Raw genomic sequence first — 17,383 nt, 5'->3', positions numbered from 1 at the left:
AAAAAAAAAGAATCTGAGTAGTAAATCTGCACCAATTATCATTGTAAACTACAGTGCTGTTTGAGAACAGAAAGCTTGGCAAGCATAGCAGCAATAACTAAGGGAGGGTGGGGCGTAAGAATGGTCAATAAGAAACATATTAGCAAACTTCACACTGTGACAGCATCAGGGGTAGAGGAGCACTGCATGCAGGTTAACAGTGGGCTTTCATTTGAATTCACTCTTCTGTGCTCAAAGCTCAACTTCTCCTTCGCCCTCTCTTTGGTTTATCCTCGACTCTCTCTGCAAGCTTTAAGTGGATGGAGAGCTTGAGGTTCTGGCTCAGACTCACCTCCTGCCTAAATTCTGATTAATTTTTCTCAGCGACTGCAGTGGGTATGTTGGAATTCAGCAGAAAACTGAGACGAAACGTCCCCCTGTAGGCTGTGAGCCACAGAGCACCTATCAAAGCAGAGAGCTGAGGCCAGAAACACACAGGTCACAACCCTAACCCAAACACCACATCAACCTGCCTTCAGCTTAAAAAACCTACTAGAATGAAACTTGATATGGGTTTTTGCATAATTAAAAGCTGACCTCTGTTTGCATTATTTTTAAGATTGTCCCATTTCTACAGTTGAGATAATTCAGAATAACTAATTAGGCCTACACTGTATTTAAACCTGGAAATTCAGATGAAACAGTGGCTCTGATTGTAACAACTGTGTAAATTTTTGCACAATGACATATTGTTTCTTGTACAGTATTCATCCTGTCTTCAGCTGCAGGCTTATAGTTACCTGAAGCATGACAGAAGACAAAGAGGAATGAAGCCCAGCTGAGGAGTCCTGTGTGCCATTCTGCTTCACCTTCAGTGCAACGATAGAGCTTTTCTCGCTCCACACCTTTGAAAGCGTACATGATGTTTTAGTGGTTTCCCACCTGCGGGGTGTTGACCTTGTCAGTGGTATTTCAGGCTCTGGGGACTTCTCTCACTTGGCTGCCAGCACCCTGCAGGTGGATGGAGGGAGGGGTTGTCATGGAAACAGGCCACTGGGATGGGACACGGTGCAGGCTCCAGCACACGCTTTGAAAAGCTTTCATTGATAGCTGTCCCAATGAGCTGATTTCCGGTCTGTTACTAGGCTACCCACTGAGACGGCATAAAGGCTCGTCCGTTCTGTGCAGATAAAAGGACGGCAGCGGATTTTTCAAAGTCGCAGTTTCAATGTGCAGGTTTAACAAATGCCAGACTACTGCTGCTTTGCCCTCCTCTGTCCATCATTCTCAGCACAGAACACAGGTCTCTCTAAAGGGTCCATGACATTCACTGACATTTTTCTTGCAGCACCTCCTGACCTCTCTATACAAGAAGAAAAGCAGCAGTGTCAAATAGTGTTATATTACATTATATAATGGGATAATTAATATATATCAGTGACACTTTATTTTAACCCCCTAGTGTGCCTTTATAAGTGATTTGTACAAATTTATAAGACACTATAATGTAATTTAAGCAGATATTTTTCAGTGTTTACAATGTGTCAACAAGTTGTAAGTTTGGGTTTAAACTGTTTATAAATGCGTATAGGAGAAAAAAACATTACTCAAGGTCCACTTTCTTCATTTTTTCTGGAGCTTTCAGCAGTTGGAGTTTGTTCAGTTATCATGACAGTGAAGACGTATTCAATAAATAAATACTTAATTAATAAAAATAATAAGTGCTAAAAATACTAAACCATTTTTCATGTTTTTTTTAATGTGTTTATGTTATATTGCTAATCATCCATTAACTGTTTATAGATGAGTTACGGATACTTCACAGGAGAACGCATGGACAAGAATGAGCATGTTGTCAGGGGAGGCTAAACGGAGATCGTTTGATTGCACCACAAAGCCCAGAGCTGTCAGTCAACATAAGTAACAAACAGAGCTTCTCGGCTCCCACTGGAGTTCCACTTTTCCAGACTCTGAGATTGGGATTTGCATTGTGGTGGACTCATGGACCTTGCAGAGACACTGATGGGTTGCAAGTAACTCAGCATATTACTGTCTCACTAGTTTTGTGTCATTTTACTGAAAGAGATGGAGGAAATCTACCTACAATGTTTTGTCAAATGGAAATCCAACAGATTGACACAATGATGAATCACTTCCAGTCTCAGACATGCTTTAAATTCTCTAACACATACAGTAGAAAATGCTGAGAATATTAAATATTTGGCAGATTACAGAAGGGTTGCTTAGTGCCAAATAATGCTGCAGTCTGTACTTGCTGTGACTATCCATTATCCATAATCACCATCGCCTTCGATCATGTCTCAGCTGCATTACATCCCCTATGTTGCTTCTTTTTTAAAGATTTGGAGATGCAGTGGTATGTCTGGTATAATAAAACAGACGATGAACAAATAATGCAGGCACAATATCCGGTCTTGATTTTAAGTGATTAATGTCTTTGTTTTTGAAGTTACTGTATGTTCTCTGAGGCATATTGCGCACTAATTATATTGTACCGGGACAAGAATTTAAATTGTTCCCTGATAATTGCTTTGCAGAGGCAAACACACTGCAGTCTGCATCTTCCATTCTGTCATCAACACTTAGGCTGTAACCTAACACCTACAGCAACGCGCAGCACAGTGAAATTGATAAAATCCTAATGTAAGACATTAATATGAGAGGATTTTCTCCAGCAACAACAATTTAAGTCTTTAAAGCTTTACGTTTAACCAGAAATGTCTGTTTTTTGGTAAACATACAGTATACGCATTAACTATACAGTGTAAACTATTTATAAAAATGACACTTGGTGTTGAAATCATGGTTTAAAAAATATGAGGAAAGAAGATTTTATTTAACTTGCTCCTCAATAAACAACATGTTTGTGTGTGTAAACCACAACAAAACCAGTGATTGTAGACATATTCTAGCAAAATAAGAAAAGAAATATTTAAGAAATTTAAAAAGCCTTACATCTATTCACCTAGTGTATAACATTCATATTTCTATTGCTGGTTTACAGTAGCTGCTCTGCAAACGTAAAGTCTAAATCAAACATACTGTTATTTAAAGTACAAAAAGTAAATTAAATCATAGCTGATACAACATTACAGAGGAATTGCTAACAATATTCAATAGACGGTATATCAAGTCTAAACGTACTTTGTCAGCATATATTTGAGTTGATAGACAAATTAGTATATATATTTCAGTGCACAACAGTCAACAGTGAAACTGTTTTACAAGAGAAAGAAAAATGGCAGTCTCTAACAGTTCTGCCAGAGAAACATGTCAAAAACAAGTTGGATTACAGCTTTTCCTTTGCTCGCATATGCTGAATCCGTGACAATGCTCATGCTGTGTTCATCAAAACAAGTACTAAAAATAAAGCACAGCGACTACTAAGTCCAGGAAGCTAAACAAAGCTGCCATATTGTGTGTCAAAATGGGAGAGAGGTAAAAAGGCAATATGCTAAACTAAAGATCTGAAAATCTCGGTTCATCATACGCTTTAAAGAGCAAGTCTGAGAGAACCGAAGGAAACAAATCAGAAACATGAAAGAAAAAATTACGTAGTTCACTTTTACACAAAGAAGCAAATATGTATATTTGTGCTTCTGAAAGAAACATGTCTCTGTTATCTCCCACTGGATAGTAGCTCTCACCACATGTAATAGCTGCGTGTGGTGTCCACCTGACTGGGTTTGGTCTCAGATGAGCCCTCTTTCTCTTTCTCACTGTCTGCCTCCCACAAGTTGATGAGAGGAGGGTACAACTCATTTAGTGGTATTGATGAGGTTTTCTGCATGTACTTTTTCAGAGAATGGTGATAGTTTTTCCTCTTCCACCTCTTGGCAATGTACACTCCCAGAGAGGCCAGACTGATGATTGCAAACATTGTTCCCATGACTGCTGCAAGAGCAGTGTTGGTCCCTTGGTCAGATATTTCCACAGTGAAGGTTGCTTGCTTCGTCGTCACATTGACGCACGACTTCTGCGTTTGTTGGTGGATGTTGGAGACTGTGAGGCACACCTCGTATTCAGTTGCTGGTTGTAAATGTGTAAGATTGTACTCGTGGACATCCACAGGTACCCTGGCAGTGTAAGTAATATGTGGATTGTCTATTTTCATGGTGGCAGATGACCACTTGAGGTTAGAGGTCATTACATTGGAGTTTATTTTCCAAGAGACTAGGATAGAGTGAGATTCTGTTTGTTTGACGTAGATCTTCATAAGCTGAGTGCTGTCTAACAAAGTTCCGTTCACCCGTATAGCTGTCACTCTTGTGTCAGCTCCCTCTGAATTTTGAGCCACACAGGTGTATCTGCCAGAGTCTTCTACTTGGATATGAGAAATTCTCAATGTCCCTTCACTGCTAAGGCTGTACTTGTCAGACAGGGTGTCCATCATTACCTTGTTCCCCATTGGTGTCACCCAGTAGATTTCAGGCTCAGGCTGGGACATAGCTCTGCAGTCCAAGTCCACTGTCATACCAATGTCAAGGTTGAGGTGACTTGGGAAAGTATCATGGGAAATCATGGGCAGGCACTGGTTTGCTAAATTATTTTGCAGAACCTCCCGCACATGCATACCCCTTACTTCTGTTGGCATAGCACAAAACATGGACAAAGGTTCCATAAAACGGACGGTGGTTTTATTGGAGCTCATCCACTGGATGACACAGTCACAGCGCAGAGGATTGCTGTGGATGCTGATCTCTCGTAAATTGGGGAGAGAGTCCACAGTGGACTGATAGAGGGCATTCAGGGCATTGTTGTTCAGCATTAGACTCTCCAAGGCTGGGACATCACGAAAGGCCTGACGATTAATGTAGGAGAATTTGGGGTTGTTTGTAGCCTCTAGCTTTGTGAGCTCAGGAAGGTTGTCCAGAGCGTACCGGTCAATAGAAACCAGCTCTCCCATGTTGTTTACACCCAGCTCCTTCAGTCTCAACATGTTCTTGAAATCTCCTTCCTCTATCTTGTGCACTGGGTTTTTGTTCAAATCCAGGAACTTGAGGTTAGGTAGTTTCTGAAGTGCCCTCTGAGGAACTCGGACCAGCTTGTTGTCATAGAAAGAGAGACTCTCAAGATTGTCAAGTCCCACAAAGGCATTTCCAGGGATGTCTGTCAAATCCATCCCAGCCAAAACCAGGCTTCTAAGATTACCCAGGGGCTTGAAATTAAAGTCAATTATTCCAACAACAGGGTTCTCCCCAATCATGAGGATCTCTAGATTGGGCGTAGATTCAAACCACTGGCTGTTGATGGTCTTGAGCTTGTTGGAGTTAAGGTGAAGCCTGAGCAAGCTGTGTAGGCCAGAGAAGGCATTGGCGGAGATGGTGTTGATCTGATTGTGATTTATGTAGAGCTCTTGCAGGTTGCTGAGGTCCTGCAGACAGTAATCGGGCATTTCCATGATCTGGTTCTCCTCCAGATGAAGCGTGGTGAGCTGGGACATATTGTTAAGGCCAACATCCCGAATGTTACTAAAGTTGTTCTGGGACAAGTCCAGCTCAGTCAGATTGAAGAGCTGCTCCAGTTCCTCGCTGGTCCTAGCAATGTAGTTGCTTTGTAGAAGGAGAACCTGAGTGTCACTGGAGAGGTTCCCTGGGATGCGTGTTAAGCGAAGGTCATTGCAGTCCACAGTGATTGCTTCTCTGTAGGTGGACTGGGGGGTAAACCAGGGCCGGATCTCGCATACACACAGCTGGGGGCAATCATTGCTCTGGACGAAGGATAGTCCTATTGATACCAGGATCAGACCAGCAAACACCTGGCCTTGAAGAAAGCAGTCTAACCTCCGTCTAGCCATGTTGGGGAGGGATAGGAGGAGGGCCTGATGACTTTTGGAGAGAGTGTGTTACAGTCATCAACCAGACTTTCTGCTGATTAGGTCTTTCAGTCCAGTGAAATGGTCTGAACTTGAAGCAGAGGGTAGAATTTTACATGGAGCTGCAGAATAACCTGGAAAGAAAAAGAAAACACATATGTCATTATACAGAAAACAGTGTCTACCCCATGGTTATAATACAGAGGATATAATACATAATAATGTTATTAAACATGTCAGTCAGCCAGTTGGTCCACCACTTTGATCCAGACTGAAATATCTCAACAACTATTGGATGGATTGCCTTGAAATCTGTACAGATTTCCATGTTCCCCAGAGGATGAATCCTGATGACTAACTTTTCTTCTAGCGCCACCTAAGGACTTTTGTGATTTCCTGACCTTTCTTCTAGTGCCACCAAGAGGTAAAATTAACGTATTCACGTATCTGGTGAAATAACCTTGCTGGGCCCTAGTGATTGCCAATGTCGGTGTGTCATTCTGTAAGTTGGTCAGTCCATCCCTTTGGTCTGAAATATCTCAGCGACTACTACAACAAGTGCCATGAAATTAGGCAGGGCCATCAGGTAAAAATTTTACTTTGTCTAATACTTTTGTTTATAACCATATACCTGCGAAATTTATGAAATTATTTTGTTCACTTTGATGGTGAACATGGTAAACATTATTCCTGCTAAAAATCAGCATGTCACCATTGTCATTGGGAGCATTCTCAGCATGTTAATGATGGTATTTAGCTCAAAGCACTACTGTGTCTAAGTACAGCCTCACAGAGCAGCTAGCATGCCTGTAGACTCTTAGTCTTGTTGTATGTAATTATTTCTGAATTATCACATAATCTTTAATGTTTCTTGTAAATGTAGCAATTACTTAAGACAACAGATTGACTAAGAACAACAACTGCTGCTCTACTATCCTTGTGAGACTGCGAGTTATGTGCAGCATCAACAGTTTTGAGAAAATGCAAGTTCAGCTCATTACAATGCATGCACAAAACACTGCTCTGAACTACTTGGAAACAGATCAAATTCCATCGAGGGCTTTCATCTACCCAACAGGCCCATAAGGACTCCATCATTAGCTTCTCCGAACATCATTAAACACTACTGGATATTAGTATGTGCCATGCCTCAAAGAAAGCAAAAAAAGATGCATGTCTTAATTTTTAATGCAACGTCTTCAGCATTCTGAATTTAGGGCAAACATGAAAAAAAAAGTTTTCAGCAGGCCTAGGATTTTTTTCCAGGATGATTGGCTACAGAGGAAAAAATGTCAAAACTTTGAGCAACATTCTTTAACATGAAGAAGACTTATGACTACAGAGGGATTTCAGGAGAGGGTTATGAGAGGACTAGAGACTCTGATCTAGCCCAGTCACTTGGTTCAGCAAATGCGAGCTCCTGAGAGGTACAATGGGTATCTGCTATACCATATGGCTGTAACACTTACTCCAGTGACTTGGAAGATAAAGCATTCATTCTGGCAAACAATAGACAGTTTTTACTCAGTGCCAGTGCAACATTTTAAACCTCTCACTGTGTATAAATAGATTGCAGTCATACAATTTCTATCTAGCGGTTGCAACGTCGTTCTGTCAGTCTGTCCACCACTTTGATCCAGATGAAAATACCTCAGCTATTTAATGGATAGCCATGAACATAGTAAACATTATACCCGTTACACATCAGAATGTTAGCATTATCATTATAAGCATTATAGCATGGTGACATTAGCATTTAGCACAAGGCACAATTGTGCATTGCTTTAGACACTTAGTTTTGTTAATGATGATTTGTTGTAAACTAAGCCTTTCATATACTTTTTTTTAAATCTCATCTACATCAGGTATGTGTCCCACTTACTCAGTAATTCTGTTCACATGCAAATAATGTATATATACATACCGTTTTATCTCAATTTCTTGGTAACATGATTAAGTAACCAGCACTTCTTTAACAAGCCTGTGCACTTGCCGTATCCTACAGCAACACTTAAGAGATCCCATCAGTCAATTAGATCTATTTACTAAAGCAGGCACTCCACCTAGTGCAGAGCCATACGGCAGCACCACAGCACCATGGCCTTCTCCACCACGTGGCTTTATGGTCAACACCAGCTTAAGAAGATACTGCTTAAGAGGCTTTCAAACAAGAGAGCTGACAAATTCATCTGAATGCAAACTGCCTGGCAACAGCACCAGGGAGACAGGAACACATCTCTGCTCCTCCTATACTGGGGATTCCCTATGGAACAGGGCGGAGCATGGGTGAAACAGGGATAGTACACTATCTTGTCTTTAAGCTAAAGCACTGTATATTGTGACGATTCCCGCGCCAGTCAGGATTAGTGGATGGAGATACTGAAGTGGAGATTAGCTAGAGGCAGTGTACTTGATTCAAACTCAGAGGAGAGAAACAGGTCACTTAGCACTTAATTTAAAAGCAACCTCTCAGCATAGAGAAGGAGTGTTAATTCATTGCTAATCTCATTAGAAAAATAATTCCTTAAGTGCTTGTTTGTAATTTTGTCAATGATTAAATATTCTTTCACAATACAATGTTTAAAATTATTTAATTAAGATGTTATTTGAAGTACAGAAAGTGATATCTTTCAAAATTTTTCTAGCTTGTCATGTCCATGCTACACTGCACCAAAGTCATCCCATCAAAAAGACCTTCACACAAAGTTTCTGGCATTATTCTCCCTCTCTTCCTCTTTCTCTCTCTCAGACCTCAATATACAATGGTAAAATGATTGTTTTAATTAAAAGAATAAATACTCCATCCATGTGACTGATTCTTACATTGTTAGCCTCTGATTACAATCTTGTATCTCTATTTCTATTCAAATAATATATTGCAGTTATAATAATATACAGTTCTATAGTATAGTGTATAGTACATACTCCAGATAGTATTGTTTTTTTATTGTTTAGAAAATGTGTTGATGAGGTTAAGCGTATATTACATATTACCACAAAATAGCTTTAAAAACACACTATGCCTCAACATACATAATTGTCTGCTCTCACATTCTTCCTCATGTATTTAACACAAATGGGGTTAATCTTAGATTCTCCCCATTTGGTAAATGCTGACAGCTTTGTCTGTGCCCCCCTTTATGCAATGTAAGATTAAGAAGTTTCTGATCCCACTTAATACTGGGCAGACGAAATATAAAGTAAAAAAGTGGGTTAGGTGAAATTTTAAAAAAATAATGCTGTTCTGATGTAACTATGAGCACTTAAAAGACTAAAAAAAACAGTGTCGACATCCTGTTGGTTGATTTTTCAACAACAACTAAAAGCTGTCTGGGACATCCTGACACAGGCTTCACAGGTCCATTGTGATCAGAGTCTTAGAGCCACAGGAAAGCTTAAAACACACAGCAGGTGGAAGAACACGCAACAACACAACACAACACCAAAGGCAGGTAGGCAGGAAATGGAAAAACCCAGAGGTTTTAACGGCAACCTTTGAACCTGTGAATAGGATACTTGAAATAAATACCAACAGCTTCAGACATAAACTCTGTCGCCTAAAGCACCATTAAACAAAATTTGCTGTAGGTTGCGGGATCACTTCGTATTCTTCGCTTTATGGGGTGTTGTAAGTGTGACTGTAGTTAAAGACACAGAACTCACAAATGGGGCAGGAGTTTAACACTGACCTCACAGAAATGGATCAGTAATGAGAATATGGAAATGTATCTTTTTGACAAGTTGTCACACTGATTTTCTGTGAGTATATCTCATTTTAGTCACTTAGTCTTTGAGTTTATCCTGTTTTCATTCCCTCACCCCTGGCTACATCCTGTACCTAATATTTGTACATGATATGAATGTAAACATTTCATACTTTTGTTCATATTTACCAAATGATTCCAAAAATATTATTTGCAAAATTATCAGTCACAAAGTCCCCCTATCTGATATTTAATTATTTTCTGTGCCAGGTTCTGCTGGTGATCCTCATCTGTGTGTTACTACATTGATGCTAATTAACAATTCAAAGTTAATGGAGCAGAAAGATGATTACCAATGGTAGTGTCCTCAGAAAAATGGCAGTTGAACTTATTACTGCTAATGTAAGGTGCAGATTTCAGATCTTACCTCTTAATGTTTACTTCTCTATGGCTGGATATAATGCATTAACTTCATCTTAGGATAAAGCAGTACTTTCTTAGGGTCTCAAAGGAAATTAAGTGAATGAGCATTTTAATTTTTATGCACCTGTGCAGAACAGCTGCATGTCATGAGGGCCTATATACCAATGATTATTTCTTTTATGCACTGTTCTGGTACTTTCCATTGTATTTCCACTGTTATCTAATATTGTTATGTTGAAATTTATTAATAGAGTAATTCATTTATCCCTTGTACCGGGCAGTCTATGCAATTCCAGCTACAGCATTCAGTGGATATACTCTTACTGAAACTCATTTCTAATGCCCACATTCTGTCACAGTCACAGGGCCTTCCTACTACAGGGTGCACACACTCTACATTACCATATCACAGTTCAATTCACAACATAGGTATGTGGTATTGATTAAGTCTACTGGCGTGTCCCAAATGCATACTACACAGTAATTCTAAGCAGGTCTGTGTATATAGTGTGTTCACACTGGAAAGGTGACTAAATGAAGCACTCAAAGCAGACAGCATGCATACTACACAGGAATGATTTTTGAATGATCTGTTGATGGAGTGTCAAAGGATTACATTTGATTACTCTTGATGATCTACTAACGTTAGTGGGAAGATTTTTAATTATTTTAATTGAATCCGCGCCTACTGTCCATAGCTAGTGGTTTATAATGGCTACTACATACACAACGCTGTCAGGAGAGTTTAACCTAAATCAAAGTTACTTATACTGCAGACATTTATATTCCAGATAGAAGATTTGTATCTTTTTAAAAGCACTAAGACAGCATTGTTTAAGGCCTTAGGTTTTGTGTTATTTTGGTTATCTTGAAGAGTATTTGGCCAGTACTGCGAGTAAGTGGATCATAATTCGACGGGCTACCTCAAAAGCTGAGAACCTTTTCATGGCATAAATGACAAAAGTTAATTTGATTATATACAGTAGGCTGTCTGAACACATCTGACAGCCATGAAAATGCTCAGTTTCATTTCATGCCATTAAAGTAGATCCCCGTCATTTCCATTTGAGAGACTGTCATTTACAGTGATACTGAAATCCAACTTGTTAAGTGGAGTCCTGATGTACGGCTTTTATATGAAGTTCAGAGATGTGACCTCCAATCAAAGCATCACCTAAAAATATCCACACACCAGTGTAGGTGGTGCAGTAATAACACTGTGCCAGTATATGATAACGACAGTAACTGCACTCATCCAGGTCACTGAAGTGCTCAGAATATAAATTTTTATCAGAAGTTCATGATGAGTGCTGATGAGCAGAAACTAATTATGTTTGTCTACGTATCATAGCTTATTTTCCCAATCATATGAGCCCACTAAATAATCTTGGTTATGTAAGTAATGGAAAGCCTTTTTCCAAAATGCATATATCTCCAAAAACAAGATATAGTCTATGCTGAGCCATTCTGAGTGACTTTTAAGTCCAAGGCTTAGTTTTTAAATTCCTGTTCAAAGCAGTCTGTCATCAAGGAAATCCTCCCTCAAATGAGATAAAAGAAAGTGACAAGAGAAAATAAAAATGTGATTCAAACTGGTTAGGACACACATGCTAACCCTGCTGGCCCAGGTTTGCCTTTGAGCTTTACTTTATTCATCTGCTCACGCATAGAAAAAAGATAAAAACAAAAAATTAGGGAAAACAAATTACAGGTGGAGCAGGTGAGATAAACAACCCAGGGAGTCTATGAACACATCTTGTCACAAACTGAAGGAAATTGAGGTGACAAAAACCATCTTGAAATAGATGACAGAACCTGAGTGACAAGGAAATTCAACAAGGGTGGATATGTTGTATAGAGAACAGACTGGTGCTGTGACAAGAAGGCTAAATTAAGAAAAAAAATGCCTAATACATGAAGTGAAAACTAAACTGCCTCTTTCCTTATCCTCTCCTGCTCTGTCTCCATCGTAACACCAGAATAAATAGAAAAAAAAACATATTACAGCCTCTTGGGAAACATATCGAATCAATCTCCAGGAGCCACATAAACAGTTGCATCTTCCTTGGACAAAGTCATGTAAACTATCGTTTTCCTATGATGATGAAGGAGTCAGGACTTTTTCCTTCAACATGGCCAAAATATGAGTCGTTGTGATCCCTTCAGTCATGCTCACACCTGCCTCTAATGCTCCCCCATCCCCTCCCTCCAATGATTTAATATAACACACTCCCCTTCCTCGCAGCACTCTCAAATAAGCAGAAGTTGAAGAATGAGGCCATATTTCTTAAAGAATGCATGTAGCGGGTTTAATTGTAGACTTTTAAGTTAAGGCTCAGTTTTCAAATTCCTGTCCAAGACAGTCTGAGGACTCTCATCGCCGAGGAAATCCTTCCTTGAATGCGGTAAGAATTGTGAGTGACAAGAAAAAATAAAAATGTAATTTAAACTGGTTAGGACTCTCTCTTGGGATACACAAATATAACCCTGCTGGCCCAGGTTTGCCTTTGAGCTTTACTTTATTCATCTGCTCACACATACAAAAAAGATAAAACAGAAATGAGGGAAAACAAATTACAGGTGGAGCAGGTGAGATAAACAACCCCAGGGAGTCTATGAACACATCTTGTCACAAACTGAAGGAAATTGAGGTGACAAAAACAATCTTGAATTAGATGACAGAAACTGAGTGACAAGGAAATTCAACAAGGGTGGATATGTTGTATAGAGAACAGACTGGTGCTGCGCATGAAGGCTAAATAAAGACAAAAATATGCCTAATACATGAAGTGAAAACTCAACTGCCTCTCCTTCCTTATCCTCTCCTGCTCTGTCTCCATCGTAACACCAGAATAAACGAAGGGAAACATATTACAGCCTCATCATAGTCATGTAATCTATATCTTTTCCCTATGATGATATAGAAATCAGGACTTTTTCCTTCAACATGGCCAAAATATGAGTCGTTGTGATCCCTTCGGTGGTGCTCACACCTGCCTCTAATGCTCTCTCTATCCCCTCCCTCCAAGGATTTAATAAAACACACTCCACTTCCTCGCAGCACACTCAAATAAGCAGAAGTTGAAGAATGAGGCCATATTTCTTAAACAATGCATGTAGCTGGTTTAATTGTTCCTGCAGAACTGCGGTTGCCCCTCCACAGCACACCAGAGAAGAAACAATGCCACAGTACAGTGGAACTGTATGGGGAGCTGCCCCTGACATTAATGCATTATTGTGTTAAATAACACACATAATGACAAATAAATCACCATTTGATGAGGTACATTGAGGTGCACATGCACACACACTCTGGATTTCTTGTATATGTGTAAGTATGAGTAAGTGTGAGTGTGCCAGTGTACATATTGGCTGGCTTCACATTGGATGATTCACGTTAGGTCTTCCCTGGTTGGAGACAACTTCGTCATCAACAGTACTGATTTTACCACAGCTTGATTGCTGCACCTCTTAAACTAATTCACCTTCACTCAGGACATGTAAGATCTCAATGGACATGAGTGGAAATCCTCAGTCCCTCTCCAAGCTGATTTATATAATTTGTGGTGGACTGATGGTCTTGGTGGAACAACTGCCAATAAGGTACCATGTTAAGTACAGAAAACTGCAGTGTAAATGTAAACTGACACTTTGTACTGACATCACAATTTGAAACACAGGATTGGAACCTGGAAGTATTTTAAAGTGTAAACTCACAACATGGAATTTAGTGTTAAATATATGGTTTACGTTCTTAATGATTGTAGACATGAGTAACTATATCTTATATCTAAAACCTAAAGCCTCTTCTTCTTATGGTGCAGTAAGATCTGGTCTTCATTTGTATGAAGACATATTGCCTTCCGGTCACTAATTGACCTGCTTTCCTGCAATTTATGTCTACACCTCTAACAATGCCATTTCCAGTCTGCCAGTTGGTCTTTCAGGTTCAAGCTAGCCATAGAGCTGTAGCATAAGCTGGTAAACTAACCTACTAATCTTCCAATATCATACATGTGACGGTCACAAATTCTCCTATTTCATATTAATGTTGTGAGGCAAATGTCCATTGGGGTTGTGATGCAGGCAGCTGAGCCGGATCACCCCTTCCAGCCTGACAGGAGCATGGAGGGCCGCCCACCAGGGGCTCCTGCTGTCTAACCACACACACCTCTGTGTGCAGGTCAGCACAGGTGTCTCTCTGAATGTCTGTCTGACATATCAACAAATGCCATGAAAAATGTCATAAGCCCTGTACTGGCTGCAGCACACACACACCCACACACACATACACACACATAGATGTCTCAGGAGATCATAAAGGGCAGGGTGAGCTGAACTGTTATGCATCTGTTGTCTCTGAGACCTGTAGCCCACAGAGGACAAAGGACTAATGCCTCAGCCCTTCTTATAGGAATAATGGTAGAGGCTTGAGCTCAATAACCCAGCTCCCCCCTCTTCACCCTGCCTTATACCCTTGGGACATACATGTTGGTGGGGTGGGGGCTTTACCCCCTCCCACGAGCCCTGCTGTCTCCTAACAACCCCACCCACACGCACACACACACACAGACACCTGCCTGCAACACACACGCCCCATTGTCACACTCCTCATGATCAAGTTATAAAGAAAATAGACATCTTGAGTGTGTTTGTGTACCTGCATTATGGTGGGCGTGTGTGTGGTTCAGTTTCAAAGAATGATCTAGCCTTCTGCTCGCTTAGAATCTGCCCTGTGAGACAACAGCACCACAGCACCAACCAATGCAAAGTTTGCAAGAATTAAACAACATTTGTTCCACTATGACACACCCAGGGTGGAAACAGTAGTTTGGCCCCAAAACATCAAGAAAGTCTTTAAACACGAAATATTATATAAGAAGCAATTGCACACAATGAAGACTAAGCTGTTTTGTGTGTAGCGCTTACCCAGTATTAACTACAGTGAGATACGGTGGTTCTATTACTTAAAACACATCCTATACTGTCACTTGTGTTTCTCTTTGTATGTGAGGTAATAGTCTCAAAATATTACACTTACTTTACACTTAGTTTACTTTTGTATACAAAGTCACACCTTGTTGCACACCTCACTCCACCTGCTCTGCCTGATAGTCCCACCCCTTAACCAATCACAATTTTTAGGAGATGTCTGGCCATACCAGACTAATCTGAGGCAGATAAACAACTAACATCATGTTCAGAGATGGACATATCAAACTAACTGTGGAAAGATTACCTTCTTAAAGTGACACAGCCTATTGCAGCACCTGTATGATTTCTACTGCTATGCACCATTTAACAGCTGGGATTAAGTGTGTTTAACTGAATAGTCTGTTTGTGTCATTATATTCTGAAGCCTCTAACCCAGCACTCACTTTTATTTGACCCAGAGGTCCACAGAGAAAAGAGGACTTTCAGAACCTTAACAGAGGTCATAAATAGAGTCCTGTGGGCAGAGTCTGAACGGGACACGCTAAACACCGCATTAAAACATTGTAAATAAATCCTTTTACCATCTTAACCTTTCTGCGGTGTGTCCCTCTGCCTAAAGTTAAGTGATGCAAGTCAGCAGTCTCCATCACAAAAGCGCAACAGCTGCAGCGACAGAAGCAGCGTTTGTGAACCACAATAGACCCCCTGCCAATGCAACCCCATTCTCACCACAGCATCTTCCACAGAGGGCCTTGTCTTTTCCCCCGAAGAAGACTCCGCGACTTTTTTTTTTTTTTTTTTTGCTTAGAGAGGAGGAATCGAGACATCTGCCGACATACTTTAACATTAATATGCAAATCACATTTGCACAACGTTGCGCACGCCGCACGCAGCTCCTGCTGGCGCTGCAAGTACCGCAACGAGATCAAAGTTAGTTTTCTGTGAAATATAATTTGACGCATTATAAAGGGTTGAGACATCTGATCGAATGTGCCTCAAGGTGAAATGTTATAATGTGGATGTAAAAAAAGGTTTCAAGACTGAAGTGATGGGCTCAAACCAGACAGCATTTATTTAAAAAAAATGATCATGCCCTTGAGTGTGTCTGCACCCTAAATATATCCTAACTCAGTGCATCGCCCTTGCAGGCACATATGTTATGAATGGAAACATATTCACAAAGTATGCATTGTTTTACACATCGAAACAATAATTAGGCTATCTATTACCAAAACGTTTAATTGAGGGTATAGTTGACGTGTCTGCCAATCACATCACTAAAAACGGATTTTTTCCCCCCAACCAATAATTCTGCTTAAAAAGAAACTAACAAGCTAAAGCAGTGGAAACCCATCCTCTCCTCTCCTGAGGGGTCTTACCTTGTTGGCATTCCAGTCCGATGTTCCAAGCTGTGCGCTCTTTATCCGGATATACGCGTCAATACGCAACAATAAATACGATCAAGTGATTGTGCCAAGGGGGGTATCCTCTGGGTTTCAGCTGGCGGCTGTTTACAGCGATGTGTCGCTTGTGCGTCCGATCAGTCCCACGGCGCCTCGGAGAGACGCATGGTGTGGTCTGCAGAGAGATCTCCAACCTGCTGCAACCCACCACCGACCGGTTTGTAGCCCCGATATTCCTCCGCTCTGCTGCCGCCGCCTGCTGCTCCTACGGATGGAGAAGAAAAATGATAAAAACACCTGGCGCTGTCCAGACCAGTCAGCTGATTCCCCAGCAGGCTATTGGCTGAGAGAGCCTGTCTGTCACTGTCGGCCAAGCAAAGCAGAGCACCATCTGCTCCGGGCTTGTTGTGATGAGAACAAAGACAGGAGAGGGCGGCGGGCCATGGGACGGAGGGGGGATGTGTGGGTGGGGAGATGGAGGGGGGTGGTACATGGCAATACTGGTGAAAAAAAGCCAACCCTCTCTTCTCTGAGCCTCCTCCTTTATATACACAAACCGTGAGGATAATATACCAGTGTTACTGAAAGATCACAAAGGAGACTTCTGTGACCTTTGGATACTTTTCTTATTCCTGTTCCTTTTGAATATCATTACTAGCCACGTTTTATTTGTGAACAATATTTCCTTGCTGGAAACAGGACAGGGTAAAATACCATTTTAAACATAGTTTTAGCAAACTCTGCCATACAGTTTCTTCTGACCTTTTCTCTCAGTTGAGGTTTACTTTACATACAAGCCCACAACCCCTTAACAAGCAGCATAACTTAATTTTAAATTCTAGGGATGATCCCAAAGTTTCCAAACAAGGATGAATAACTGGTATGTGTGGGAAGTTGTCCAGCAGTGTGGTATATGAATATTTTTCCAATCTTAAAGCTACTTAAGGTCCAGTGTGTAACATTTAGGAGGATCTATTGACAGAAATGGAATATAATATTCATAGGTATGTTTTCTTTAGTGTATAATCACCTGAATGTAGGAAACGTTGCATTTTTGTTTCCTTAGAATGAGACATTTTTATCTACAGATGCTTGCGAGTCAC

General features: G+C 40.6%; 1 protein-coding gene across 1 annotated transcript; it reads right to left on the bottom strand.

Moving 5' to 3' along the window:
• Positions 1-2,806: 2,806 nt before the first annotated feature.
• On the bottom strand, positions 2,807-16,705 carry lrrn1 (leucine rich repeat neuronal 1). The gene is made up of 2 exons (XM_051414120.1): positions 16,257-16,705; positions 2,807-5,949 (listed from the first exon to the last, which is right to left on the bottom strand). Exon 2 carries the CDS (start codon positions 5,795-5,797, stop codon positions 3,644-3,646), a length of 2,154 nt encoding a protein of 717 aa, XP_051270080.1. The 5' UTR covers positions 5,798-5,949; positions 16,257-16,705; the 3' UTR covers positions 2,807-3,643.
• Positions 16,706-17,383: the final 678 nt, after the last annotated feature.

Source organism: Dicentrarchus labrax, unplaced genomic scaffold (genome assembly GCF_905237075.1).
Source record: "Dicentrarchus labrax unplaced genomic scaffold, dlabrax2021, whole genome shotgun sequence".
NCBI lineage: Eukaryota > Metazoa > Chordata > Actinopteri > Moronidae > Dicentrarchus > Dicentrarchus labrax.
The sequence above is the reverse complement of the archived record's forward strand: the minus strand, read 5'-3'. Positions and strand labels throughout refer to the sequence as shown.

Excerpts from the sequence above, each read along its gene's own strand:
- lrrn1 (XM_051414120.1), bottom strand. The coding sequence starts at position 5,797 with ATGGCTAGACGGAGGTTAGACTGCTTTCTTCAAGGCCAGGTGTTTGCT.